Source organism: Gymnogyps californianus, chromosome 5 (genome assembly GCF_018139145.2).
Source record: "Gymnogyps californianus isolate 813 chromosome 5, ASM1813914v2, whole genome shotgun sequence".
NCBI lineage: Eukaryota > Metazoa > Chordata > Aves > Accipitriformes > Cathartidae > Gymnogyps > Gymnogyps californianus.
This window is the reverse complement of record NC_059475.1, coordinates 39135398-39148673: the sequence shown is the minus strand read 5'-3', so window position 1 is coordinate 39148673 and position 13276 is coordinate 39135398. Positions and strand designations below refer to the sequence as shown.

The following is a 13276-nucleotide window of genomic DNA, read 5'->3' as shown; positions in this document are numbered from 1 at the left end:
AATCCCATGGCACAAGTTTAGCGTTCCATAAAAATATGTATACTATATCCTGTCCCTCGTGCCCTTAATTCTGGTGCCAGATCACTGTTTTAATTTTCTGTTTCATTTCACCAATGTTGGATATAATCTCAATATGTATGCAAAACCATGTTTTATGAACACAATTAACTCTGTAGCTGGTGATTAACTCTTCATTGTATGTGCTTCAAAAGTGGAATGCGAATAGAAGATTTTATTGGGGGATGAACAGCAATATTCAACATTGCAGAAATTTTCAGCAGTGTTCTGATTCTTAAGAAAATTCTGAAGTTATCTCACACCTTCTGATGGCTTTATAGTTTTGGTGGTATTTTTCCGAATCCCAGAGTAGCCCAGAATCAAAAGGTGACATTTTCTTTCCTTCTAGGACTTGGGTTTTTTTGACATGAATCTTAGACCCGTATCTTCTTATGTGTTTTGATGCCTGTGTCTGGTTACTTGAGTTTTCTGGTATTTCTATGTAACAGCACCAGATCTTGTAGTAGTTCTGTGTTACTGTGACAAGTTTTGAGGAAAGAGAAGGTCCTGATTCTTCTTTGTCCATTTTACTGTAATCTTCATCCTAAATCATTCTCTCCATCCAGAGTTGTTCTGATGATCCAAATGGCACCTGCTGGTTTGCTTTAAGCTTCTTACCCCTTCTTGTCCCCAGACAGAACACGAGATAATCTTTCTTTTACATCATAATTACCACACTTTTTTCCTTTTTCAAAGACAAGTCCCCAAGAGTTCATAAATGCAGATAAATTACCTCTATAAACACCTATAAGTAAGTGTTCTGTCCATATATGCTAGCTTTCTTAGTCTTTTTGTATTGCCCTGTGTATTCTTTTACACAAAAGCAAAAACAAACACAAGAGGACGAAATAACATCAGAATGTATTTTATTTGTTCTTTACAGAAGTGAAAAGGTAGCAATAAAATTAGATCACTTAAGTCATCAAAGTAGCCTTTTTACAATCTGGATTGTAAATAAATTATTAATCCTTGATTATTTCTTTTTCCAGATTTTATTTTTGAAATGTGTTATGTATTTATACAGTCATCGCTGAGATGAGAATCATTTGCCAAAGTTACAGATTAAAGGAGTTCACAGCAGATGAAAAGAAGACTCAATATGTTTAGCAAAGCAAGTGGTCTGTTTAGAAAGGCTCATATCTGATACTGTTGAAAGTCTAGTAAGTCAGTCTTTTATGTTCAGAACAATGGGGCCTTGCAGTGCTTTCTGTTTCTCATTTTAGCTGCAGAAGGTATTCAACTATTTAATACAATTCAAAAAAGATACCACCTTTTCTTAAAGTGCATTAGAATATTGACTTAAGCAAGTTAGTTTTGTCATCACATTAATTTCAGTGATTTAAAAGCACCAATATTAATATATGCAAGACTGAAACTCAGTATTAGCTTAGTATTAATAGTAAATTAATGTGGGTAATGTTATTACCAAGACTACTTTTGTTTGGCAAGCCCTGTAGTGAGAAACTAGAAATTGGTAAGCTGTAAATGCAGTTTCATCTTCACATTTAAATAATGTTCTTTATATGCTTTCATGTCTCTAACCCTGTTTTCAAATGGTATTTCATTTTCTGCCTTTTCTTTCTACTCTTCTATATATAAATATGCTAATAGGTACTGAGAATTAAGTTAACTGTCTCAGTACAATATTTATTATCTAGAGTGTAAGTATTGAATTTTTTTTTAGTACATATAAGGGTGTGACTTTTGCCATTTATACATAGCTCTGCATTAGCCAATTCATGAAGTCATTGAAAGAGGGCTCAAAGACCTTTTAGAACACTGCAGATGGAGTATATGTATTCTATACTGCCGTGATACAGCTATATCTTCACGCTGTTACTCAAAAATATGAAGCATGGAAGTGTGGTGCTTTGACCATCTTTCTGCATCCATCTGACCATCTGTATGCTGTGCAGCCTGAGAGCAGTCTCTCACAGTATAATCAATTCTTGTAAGCAACACAAGGAAGAAGTATTTTCTTGGACTTTCAGAAAATACTACAACTCAAATATGGCTCAAACAATTTTATTTCTAAAATTAAGCTCCTTTTTTATTACTTAAAATCTGTTTTCTCAAACATCTGTTCTAGAAGCTTAAAGTAAAAACAAACAACACTCTCTTACCTGTAAATATAGTCTTCCATTGATTCTCTCAAGTAATAGGAAAGCAAATAATATTTGAGAAAACAGAGAAGACCAATTTCATCATGGCTTGGACTATACTACTCAGGATATAGCTTAAAAAACCCCTGCGAGTCTTAGAAGTGGTGTGTGATAGAAATTCTGACTGGCTTTTTTCTATAATCTTGCCAGCAGTCAACCTGCAATTTCAGGAAAGCTTCAATTATAGTAGGCACGTTTCAGTCTCAAAAATTGAAACTCTATAATGTAAATTCATCTTATGATTTCTAATCACTTTATACATCTCATTCCCAGAAACCTAATAACTACTAAATTCAAGTGCTTGCCTAATGCAAAACGCTTGCCAAATTTAAAAAAAAAATTATTCTATGCTGCTTAATAAATCAGAATTATTGAGCTCTGTCCAATTTTCTTTAAGAAGTAATTTTGCCTAAAAGTTCTTGCAAAGCAATTGAGAATGTATCAATAAATTACTTATCAGCCAGTGGAAATGCAATACAAAATCCAAATACCTGTGTTTCTTTTTTTTTTATTTTTGAGAAATTACTTTGTGTTATGAAGATGTAAATAGGTGTGTCTCCATAAATTAATGTGTCTCCAGAATTATACAGAGGCATGAAAAGGGATGAATTTTTACAAAACGCTGTCAGTTCTTTTATATATATATACTTTTATATATAAATATGTATATAAAAAAATAAAAGCAGTTATGTCAGTAAACAAAGTAAGAGAGATAAGCATCAAACACAAACAACTTGATATGCAAAGAAAAAACACCAAAAACACAAAACAAAAAACCTTATTGCTATTTTCAGTATTTTGTCATTGGTATGTATATTTGGAAAAAAATGTGTATGCCCATACTTGATTCTTGTTCATTAATACAGTTGTTTTGCTTTTAAATGTTTTTATCTTTTTTCCATTGTATTTTAAACAAGCTTTTGCTAAAATGGAATAGTGAAATGCTTCTGCTTAATAGATGTTGTAGTTCAACAGTCACCTGAAGTAATTATCGTCACTCCTTTTTCATCGCAGCCGTACATTTCTGTGCTTTAGGAAGATTGATATGAATTGAAAACTGAGATGCTTCGAGTTTCTTAAATTACTTGTGGTATCAGTGATTAGGTCATTATTCAGTGTTGAAGTGTTCTACAAATTTTCTTATAAATCCACTAGTTATATTTACTAACACCTGTGAAGAACAAACTATTTTTCCTTTTATTAGCCCAGCATACCAAAACGATATACAATCCAGTATGCCCTAGTTAGCAGTGGTGTTGATCACACAAACTATCACAGGTCTGAAATATTTTAGTCAAAATATATTTTCAGAGTTTTGCTGGAGAATAGTAACAATATTTTTTATTTTTTTTAGTTCAGGATGAGAGTTTGATATATGGCTATAATAAAGAAAACCTATCGGGATAAGTTACAGTCCTCCATTCTGTTTGGTTGGGGCTTTTTGGTTTTGTTCCCATTAGTTTAAGCTTAAATGATGAAAATCAGTTCATTGCAATTTCAGACTTTGGTAAGAGAGATACTACATCATGCCACTAAAATCAGAAGTATAATTCTATAATTGAATAGGGTTAGCCCTGTACTATTGTGGAATCTGACATTTCTTTTTTTAAATAATTCTAACCCCTCGCAAATGAACCCATGTTCTATACAGAAAGGCATGGGAGAATCCTTTATAATGGTCTTGATTTTCACAATGTATAGCGTCTACTGACCAATAACATTTTGCCAAGCTACATATTTTTTATCATGCCCTATACATGGTAGTATTTTTTACTTAAGCCTCTTGAAAGAGTCACAGTTGATGCTTAGGCTGTATATGTTTTATTTTTGTTTTTATTGTTTTATAACATGAGTTACAAGTTGGAAACACAAAATAAGGATCTGTTTCTTAAGATATTTTTTCCTGTTTTGGCTGCTTGTTTATGTACAAACGATGAAAAAATGGATCTCCATATTGCTTAACATACAGCTAAAATATTTGTGTGTGCATATGTACAAGCCCATATTTTGCTAATACACAACTTTATGCATTCACAGTGCCCCAGCTTTCTCATATGCATTAAGAGTTTTAGTGCAAAAGTATGTATACCTATTTTATGAGGGACTGTCAATGATTGTAAGTAACAGAACTGCTGAAAGTGTGAAATTTTGCTTATTTCTAAATAGTTTTGGTTAGTAATTATATGACCATATGATAAATCACATTGTATAGCATTTTAACATCTTATTTCTTCAAGTAAAAGTAGTGTAATTTTGGATATTTTATAATATTTATATATTACAAAGATGTCAAAAAACATGCTTTGAATAAGTATTGTATGTTATGTTTTGAAAATTGGAATTTTACATTTTCACTACATTTATAAAAAGAAAAGAAGAGTTATTCTGTCAGGTTCTAATACTTTAAAAAGAGAAATGTGTATATAAAAATTTTAAACAGAGCAGTGCTTTTTTGATATGTTCAAGAATTAATGTTAAGCGTATGTATATTATTTAGAAAACATGATCAATAAATATGACTCTTAATTCTTTTTTGTGTTTATTTTGAACACAAGCCTGATGATAAGTTATTAACCTTTGCTCAACTAAATGAACATTTTTAACTCTAATCATAAATATATTGTAGTAATTTGTTGTGAAGGTATTAGTTGCATGTTCATCCATCATGAGATTGATGTTTACATTTTTTCACCTGCCTCTTGATTAAAAAAGATCAATGAATATTTTAGCAGTTAGTATATTGCTAAAAACTCAGTAGCTTCAGTGTAATTGTTGTAAGGTATGGAACACAGTTTGCTGGCTATAGTCCGTGCTATAGAATGGTGCATTATAAGGTGCCAAAGTAAATGTCTCTAACTTCTTTCAGACGTTGGCCCTGTTTGTTCATAGACTGATAACTGTTTCTAGTGTGCTCATTGAACTTGCTGGAATTTTTTTTTTACTATAGTCTTCATTTTCCCCAAGAGGAGGAGAGAGGAAAGAATATATTCCTCATATGGTCAGCATATTTTTGAGTATTTATGTGAGTTCACCATCTTGATTTCAAGTCATGAATTTGTTTTTACATGCATAAGCATGCATATTTACATGCATTATTTATCCAATTGACTTTAAATTCCATTAAGTTCCAATGAGTAGGAGAAAGATTTTTGTCTTAGGCATTTTTTATTTATTTTAATTTTCTAGTTATGTTACTTTTGTTGGTTTATTTATTTTTTTAACTGTTCAGTCTAAGGCTTGTAAAGGTTGATTTGCTCCTGAACTGCTTTGTTCCCAGACATTGCCATCTTCCCCAACTACCACCAAGTCCTCTCCATCTGATCCCATGACCACCTCCAGAGCCAATCAGGTACAGTATCATCCTACCATCTACACCATACTTTTCACGGGTGACAGCTTGCAAACTGGAGAAAAAGATATGGTGGGTTAAGGATTTATTCGTTCATTCACATATATACACCCATAACCATAGATATCTAACTCTCGTTAGAAATTGGTAAATTGAATGGAAAACACTTTTCTTCTTTTAATTTGCTTTGTTGTCTTTTTAAAATCTCTGATGAAAGCAAAGTATCTTGTAAAATAGTCTTTTTTTTAATTTGATTTGATTAATAAATAGCAAGGATACATGCTGGTGTGTTTGTAGACAGTGTAACTCTTGGTATATGTATGTTTATGTATATATGCACACACGTATTTACTTCCTGGATCATTTATAAATTATACTGGAATTACCCCTAAAACCATGCTTAATTAGCTGGATATCAACCTAGGAATGGCAAACAGACTTCTTTCTTTGTTTATTTACTTTAAGAATTTCGAAATGTGTTTGTGGACAGTAACATCGGTGCATTATTTAAATAGTGTATGTAATAAAAAAATAGATTTGAAATGAAAATTTATTGATGAAGAATGAAGTAAAATTAAGTCTCTAAAAACATACTAAACACATCTAAATAAGTTTAATTCATGTCTTATTTTTAAATGCATAAACCATGCTTTAGCAGTATATTAATTACACTCATTTATTTCTCTTTTAACTGGAAAAAAATATGTCCAGTTCATTATGTCCACAAATCATCATACTGTGTATCTTTTTGCCTTCCCTATGAAAATTGTTAAAGGTACTTCATACCATGCTTTTTAGAACTGGTTCATGCTTAATACCTTATTCATTTTTTTAACGTACTGTTAATGTACTTTGAGTTCAAGTAATGTAAGTATTCAGTATGTGCTAACAGTTTTTAACAATGTTTACTTAAGTTAGCTGAATGCTTCTATCAGATCTTGCACAAATTAGATCAAATACCAGAAAAGTTTTCTTCACAACAAGCTAATGTCCCCTGGAAGTTAACAGTGTTAATAATTACTGATCCTCCGATATTTTGTGAACTGCTTAGAACTTGCTGGCTGTATGAACAAACAATTTAACATACAACAGAACACAAGCATATTAAAGCAATATATCTTTGATCAATACATGACTATCTGTTGAAAAGGACATCTAATACAGAAAGTAATGAAATTTAGAGAGAAATTGTACAGATAGAAGAACTACTAAGAAAAATATAAATTGCGATATCCCTCACTTCAATTTGAAAGCCTTCTTCATCAGCCTGCTTCCATTCCAGCAACAGTTATTTGGCTTCATCGTCATTATATGACAAAGATAAAATCTTTGCCAACAGCTAGGGCTATTTTATGAACACTCTGTTCAGCCCTTATTCTCTCTCTCTCTTAATTTTAGTATTTTGTGTATTTTAATTAGAAGGTTTGGAAAATGTTGAGTGCACAGATCTTTTTAAAAAGTGTTCTTACTGTTTTTCTTTTCTGTGTCTTCTTTCCCACTTTTTTTTTTTTTTTTAAATTATGAGTATACCCTGATGATCATTATTTGGAGAAAAAGGAAGAGGTACTTTTATTTACAGGAAATACTATTTGAGCATGCTGTTTAATTAGCATCAGAGAAGTACCTACTTTGCATCTGTTCTATGAATTTTGAATTATCAAAATTATAGTGTAGCGTATAAACTTTAAATGACTGTTTAATAGCTAAAAATACTTATTTTTGTAGAAAGTTGTTCTGTGAGAATATTGCCAAGTGATATAGCTGAATAGACAAAGGGAAATGTATGCTTTGTGTCCTGCCTATATCCCACATTACATCTTTTAATGTATTTTATTCATAACCTGTGTTCAATTCAGTTTTCATACAAATAATCAAGATCTCTTTTGAACAGCGTTAAAATTGTGTATATGAAGAAGAGAAATGAGTTCCTTAAGTGACTTTTGGAACTGCTTTTATCATTAACCCTTGAAATTCCTACTGGTTTATAATTATTTTATTCCTTCTAGTATTTCGTAGTGGTTTCTAGCCCTTCCAGCAGGAAGTACAAAGCACATGATAAGGCAATTAAAGCCTTTCTGTTCATTCTAGTGATAAGTGACGTAGCTGGCAATTGTTCTCAGACTGTAGTAGTGATTAGCATTCAGCACCAGTGTATCGACAAGTATCTGCACTGCGGCTGTCACACGAAAATAGGTTCCAACACAGTAATCTCAAACCTGTCAGTAGTCATGTAAGTACCCAATAGGAGAGTATTAGAGATCAACAACAAATGTTTATTTTGATATACGGCTGTGTAAGATGATTCTCAATAGAAAATAACCATTCAGGTATGGGTTTTCTCACAAGATGTTACATTAGGATAACAGGAAAGAGCTTATTTAACTGGATGGAAGTCAGGAAATTTAGTGTTAAGGTGTAAGATAAATTCACAGCACACCCTGCTGTGTGGATATAATAGCATATCAGGCTGAAGATCATTCAATTTTCTATAATATTTTAATTGTGACAAGACGGTATTTTATATTAAAGATTAGTAAGGTGATTAAGCAAGGTTTAAGCAATACTTAATGCTGGGTTGCTGTTGGAGTGAGATTTTTAAACTGGGTTGGAGGACTCCCCATAAGTCATTGCAATTAGAGAACTGTCAAGTAGGTGTGTTGATGAGCATACCTGATGCGATTCTTCCCTCTGTACGAGCATGTCAGTTGTATTCTCCTGACAGAGCTTGCATAGTGGGCAGAACAATTTCTAGGCACGCTTTTTACCACAAGAGGAAAATAGCTCTGCCAACAGAGGTCAGAGGAAGCTGGACAGGAAATCTGGCTTGTATTATGTCTTCCTTTTAATGACTCACTTTGCCTCCATTCAGATGAGATCATAACTCCTTTGTATGGCAATTTTGGCTTTTGTTGAATTGTTGTTTTTTGAAAAATCCAGTGTACGTGAAACTATTCGTTTTATGATTCTCAGGAAGAGGATGGTCTCTAAAATGTCTTACATAGTGGAAGAAAATAGTTCCTTCAGAACTGTCATGTGTTGTGTTATACTGAATTGCCATGGATGCAACAGAAACCTCTGCATTGGAAGGGTTTTTTTCTTTAGTTCTTTGTTCCAGGAAGATATACATCTGTCAATATTATTGTTGTAAATGTCTTGTTTATTTTTTCAGTAGAACTTCCTTGAGCCTTTGTTCACATTAAAAATTCATACACTGCAAACTTCCCAAGGAACAAAGAACCAGAGAGGCAATAGAATTAGGGACATTTCAAATAACTTTCCCTCCCCTCCCCCCTCCCCGTCTGCCTATCACTGAAAAGAACTCAATCTTTCTGTACTTTTAGACAGAGAGCTTCTGTGTTACCCCCTCATGAACTTTGTCAGAACATGGACAGACATATAGCTACAGTGGTGAAACTGTTCTGCTGACACCCCTGGAGCTGGCAGAATATAGCTTTACTTTTATTTACCAGAAGGAGGAAATCAATTTTACTTTTCCACAACACACTTCAAGTGGGAATTTCATCTCAAAAGTGATGAATAGCACTATAAACATCATATGAAACATGCTTGCTTTTCCTCTGTAGTAACTTGTAAAGGTACAAGTTTTGATACTTATTTTAACAGTTAAGTGACATTAGATAGATATTTCTATAATTAAACTGTTTACATATTTTCTTTTGTTTACAAGATTATTTTTTCTTCTTATCTGCCTGCTTTACTGATGTTACTATTATTTTAGAAGGAGAAACATGAGTGATATAAACCTTAGCTTTGTATTTCTCCTTTGTCTATTTGATGTACACCTATAAATGCAGTTGCAAACCCTTGCATGTTTCCTTCTCCAATCCTTCCTTTTTCCATGAGACTGATACCGCTGCTGACCTTTACTACTGGCTGTAAGAGAATAAAAGGCCAAAACACACATTCCTACTTACAAGTGAGTCAGGAGAGTGATGGGTAGGAGTCCTTTCCCCTTCCCTTGTAATTTAGATAGGCTTAAGCTCAGTAATGTAATAGGATTTATCATCACAAACTTTGTGTCATTAACTTACTATATAAACCTTCTTTTATTTTTACTTTTTTAAATGCACTATTTTTTCCCATGGCATTTACGTTTTTTACAATTATACCTTCTATTTTGCTTCTTTGCTGTTATCTGTAATAAATTATACTTTTCAACCTTTTTACATGATGGCACTGAGCCAGTTTTCTTGGTACTGCCTGTACCCAGCAGGTACAGCACAAGCGTGTGGCTGTTACAGTCTTGGTATTAGGAATTTGTACTTTTGGCTTATATTATCTCTTTATTTTATGCAAAATCTGTAGCTTGCAATGGAATATAATAGTACACATATAACTAGAGATTGGGGGATTAATTGATATCTCCAAATTGAAATGATTGATGTAGATGATCTCCTCCTTTCTGACTTTAAAGAACAGTCCTATCCCTGTCTGTAAAATGACTTGCAGAAGTATAATCTTTTCATTTCTGATAGAGAGGTAGAATCTGAAAATAGAGGCTGTCTGTAAAGCATACTGACAGCTTTTAAAGGGTTGATGAAGTCATATCACTTACATTTAATATATAATTTGTTGTGGGAGGTGGAAGAACAAATAGGAAAGAAAGCTTTGTTTTAGCCTTCTGTTATCATTAGGTCAAGGAATTTTAAAATACATATAGTATCCAACTTCAAATGATAAAGTTTTTATCAGTAGATTAATCTTAAATTACAAATAGTGAGTTTTAATGATGATCCCAGGATACTGGATAGCCATTGTAGGCCATCGAGATACTATATCTGTTTGCCTTTGACAATTTGATGTGAGGGTTATTTAAGATATTCTGTCTCTGATATTTTAACTGCAATATTCATCTAATTTTAATTCCCTATTTTTAATGTCATTTCTTACAGTGGTATTGAGAAAATCTGTTTTCTTTTTAGGTCTGTCACAGATTGACTGATGCTGGATATATCACTCGATCTTTCCAAATCTCAGTACTGTGTATTTAAAAGCAAAGTCAATATAAAGTTATTTAGCATTCTAATAAAAGGTGCTGTAGAATTAAAAAACTGTTATTACTTTAATTTGATTGTTCAGAATATTTGCCATAGTAGTTCTCTGTGAGATAACAACTTGACCTTTTTTCAACATGTCAGATTGGTCATTGATAAATACAAGCGTTTTATTTATTTATTTACATCTAATTATGTCATCAAGCCAATTTTTTATCACAAGTAGATGCATGAGAAGGAAGTCAGGTTTGGTGTGACAGTGGTGTTCAGAACTATATGATAACTGTAAGAATCTCACCATGATGTTTAGGGGAATAGAGTTGAAGAAATAGGCCCTGTATTTTGCTGGCTTTTTCTGTAAGGTCCCCAAACTTACGGTATACTTTTGCCGCCTACAGAAAAATTCTTCACATAATTTCTTACCATAGCATATCTTTTTGGTTAAGTCTCAGCAAGGACTTTCATCTTCAGTTTTAATAGTTACTCAACTTCCTGTTCAGAGTTCTTTTCTGTTCAGGTCTTGCTATTGCTAGCGTAGACTTACCCAGTAATAATTTTGACTCCCCATTGAAGGTTGTGCATTCTAACAAGGTTGAATGAAAGTGCCTACATTAGTTAGAAAAACACTTCTCTTTCTAGTGTGAGAAAACCCTGACATTTCACATTTGTAGATAATTTTATCGATTGTAAATTCATATCTCTATAAAGTGACATTTTTGTTTCAATTTAATAAGAAGGCAGAGTTCCTTTTTTGATTACAAGTTGCCTATGGCACACTGTGGACAGCACGTAATAAATAATGTTTGAGATAACATATCTAGAAAGGGCCAGGGAGAATTATTCCCCTGTTCAAGTGAGAGGACTCCAGCAGAGGTTCCAGTGCTTCAGAGGTAACGTTTCCTGCTGCTCTTCAGCTGAAATGCTTCATTTCATGGCTAAACTCTAAGCAGAATTAACCTATTCTCCATAGACTAACTGTAGACATTTTTTTCTGGTTCTCAGGTTAATACATTACTTTTATTATATTTCTCTTGTTCTTTGACCGCTTTTTCCCAATATTTTGCAGTATCTGATCTCAGCGCTTTTGTTTGCATTGTCTCTTTAAAATATATGTTTTTTTAGATACTGAAAGATTTTTAAATAACAATTTTAAAAAATCTTATATGCAAATCAGTTTGGATTTTTTTACTCTTTCTTATTGTCTGTTTCAATTTTTCCTGTTTAGACAGCTATGTAGGTAATTATTTGAGTGTTCATATTCCTTTATATTGATTTACTTGTTTCCTTTCTTCTCCTCTCTCCCACCGCACAGCAATTTTAGGGTTGACTGTTTATTGTTCCTTTGTTAAATGTAGGGGAAATGTTGTCAGGAGCATTCATGAGACATGGGGAAAGATGTAGCTTCTCACTGCTAAGTCTCTGAATACTACTGGCATATCATTCATAGGATTTCATGAATGATCTGCCAGTTACAGTCATGTAAGTAAAAACATGATTCCATGTCCATGTACCTTGTTTTGATTTTATGCTTGAAAAGAATTAGAATCAATTAGCTTCCTATTTCATCCCCTCTTCAAAAAGATACACTTTCTCAGTGTAATGGATAGCATTACTATTCCTTTTCTATTAAAATGGATAAATGTCTTAAATCAATTGCTCCTCATGTTTTGAAGTCTTCCTGGTTGATAGATATTTTTGTTGTTTTTACCCCCACAGATAAAAATCAGGAGGAGGAAAAAAAAAGAAAAAAATGCATATAAAAGTAAAGCTTGGAAAAAATATGAGAAAACAAAGGGACAAACTGATTTCTTTTTTTCTTGTAAGAAAACAGCTTTTAACAAGATATTACATGCTCACTCCTGTTGTGCATTTATGAAGACTTAGCCTATCATCGGTTTTAATCCTTAGTTTAGTCATTAGTTTTAAAACTTGTTAAAGGAAGTGAATAAAAGTAGAATTTTGGAAACATACTAAGATGATTTAGAAAACATATAGATTTTACTGTATTGTGACTTTAATGAAGCCTGCTTTTGATCTCAATTTATTTTTAAATCAATGTTACTTCTGTGAACATGCTGAGATTTGGGAGAAAAGTTGTCATTACACTTTCCTGTACACTTATGATTTGTGTGGGATTTATTCACTTTAAAGTATTTTGGAGTGAACATATAAAAAGATAATGCTTTTTGAATTGAATGGATTTTGTTTTAGACTCACATGGATATCTTATTCAAGTTGTTTAAGAGTTAAAAAAAAATCTCGCACTGTAATTGAAGATCTTGTTCTTTCATTTAAGGATATTTGTAGATATGATATGTAGGTTTTGGCATTTGTCCATGTCCTTGTACTAAGAAAAGGTCCTATCTGCTTATGAAAAGAGATCGTTAAACCCATAAAAGTTGGAGAATACACATTCTTCTCTTTGTCAAAATATGATAAAGGTCTTCAAGTTTCCTGTGCAAAGGGGTGTTTAATTTTTTCATTTGCTTTGTTCCAACTGTTTTAAGCATACTTCTTTTATCAATACAAAATGAAAATAAATATCATGCTATAAAGTGTCAGATATTTCCGTGTTCAAGTTCCATCCCATGTAAGCTAGAGTAAAAGTTGGCAGCATGTAACTCTGTGGTCTAACCAAGATTATCTTTGACTTCGAGTCCTTAATACTCAGGTTTGGTGACATACTGTTTCAT

General features: G+C 32.5%; 1 protein-coding gene across 2 annotated transcripts in view; it reads left to right on the top strand.

Annotated features, from left to right (window-relative positions):
• Window positions 1-13276, top strand: part of NOVA1 (NOVA alternative splicing regulator 1) — a 156414-nt gene that overhangs the window by 121426 nt on the left and 21712 nt on the right. The window contains exon 4 of one of the 2 annotated variants that reach the window (XM_050898146.1): window positions 5497-5568. The exons of the other annotated variant lie outside the window; for it this stretch is intronic. Within the exon in view, the coding sequence (XP_050754103.1) occupies window positions 5497-5568 (72 nt within the window). The remainder of the gene's footprint in view (window positions 1-5496; window positions 5569-13276) is intronic. 2 annotated transcript variants of the gene reach the window in all.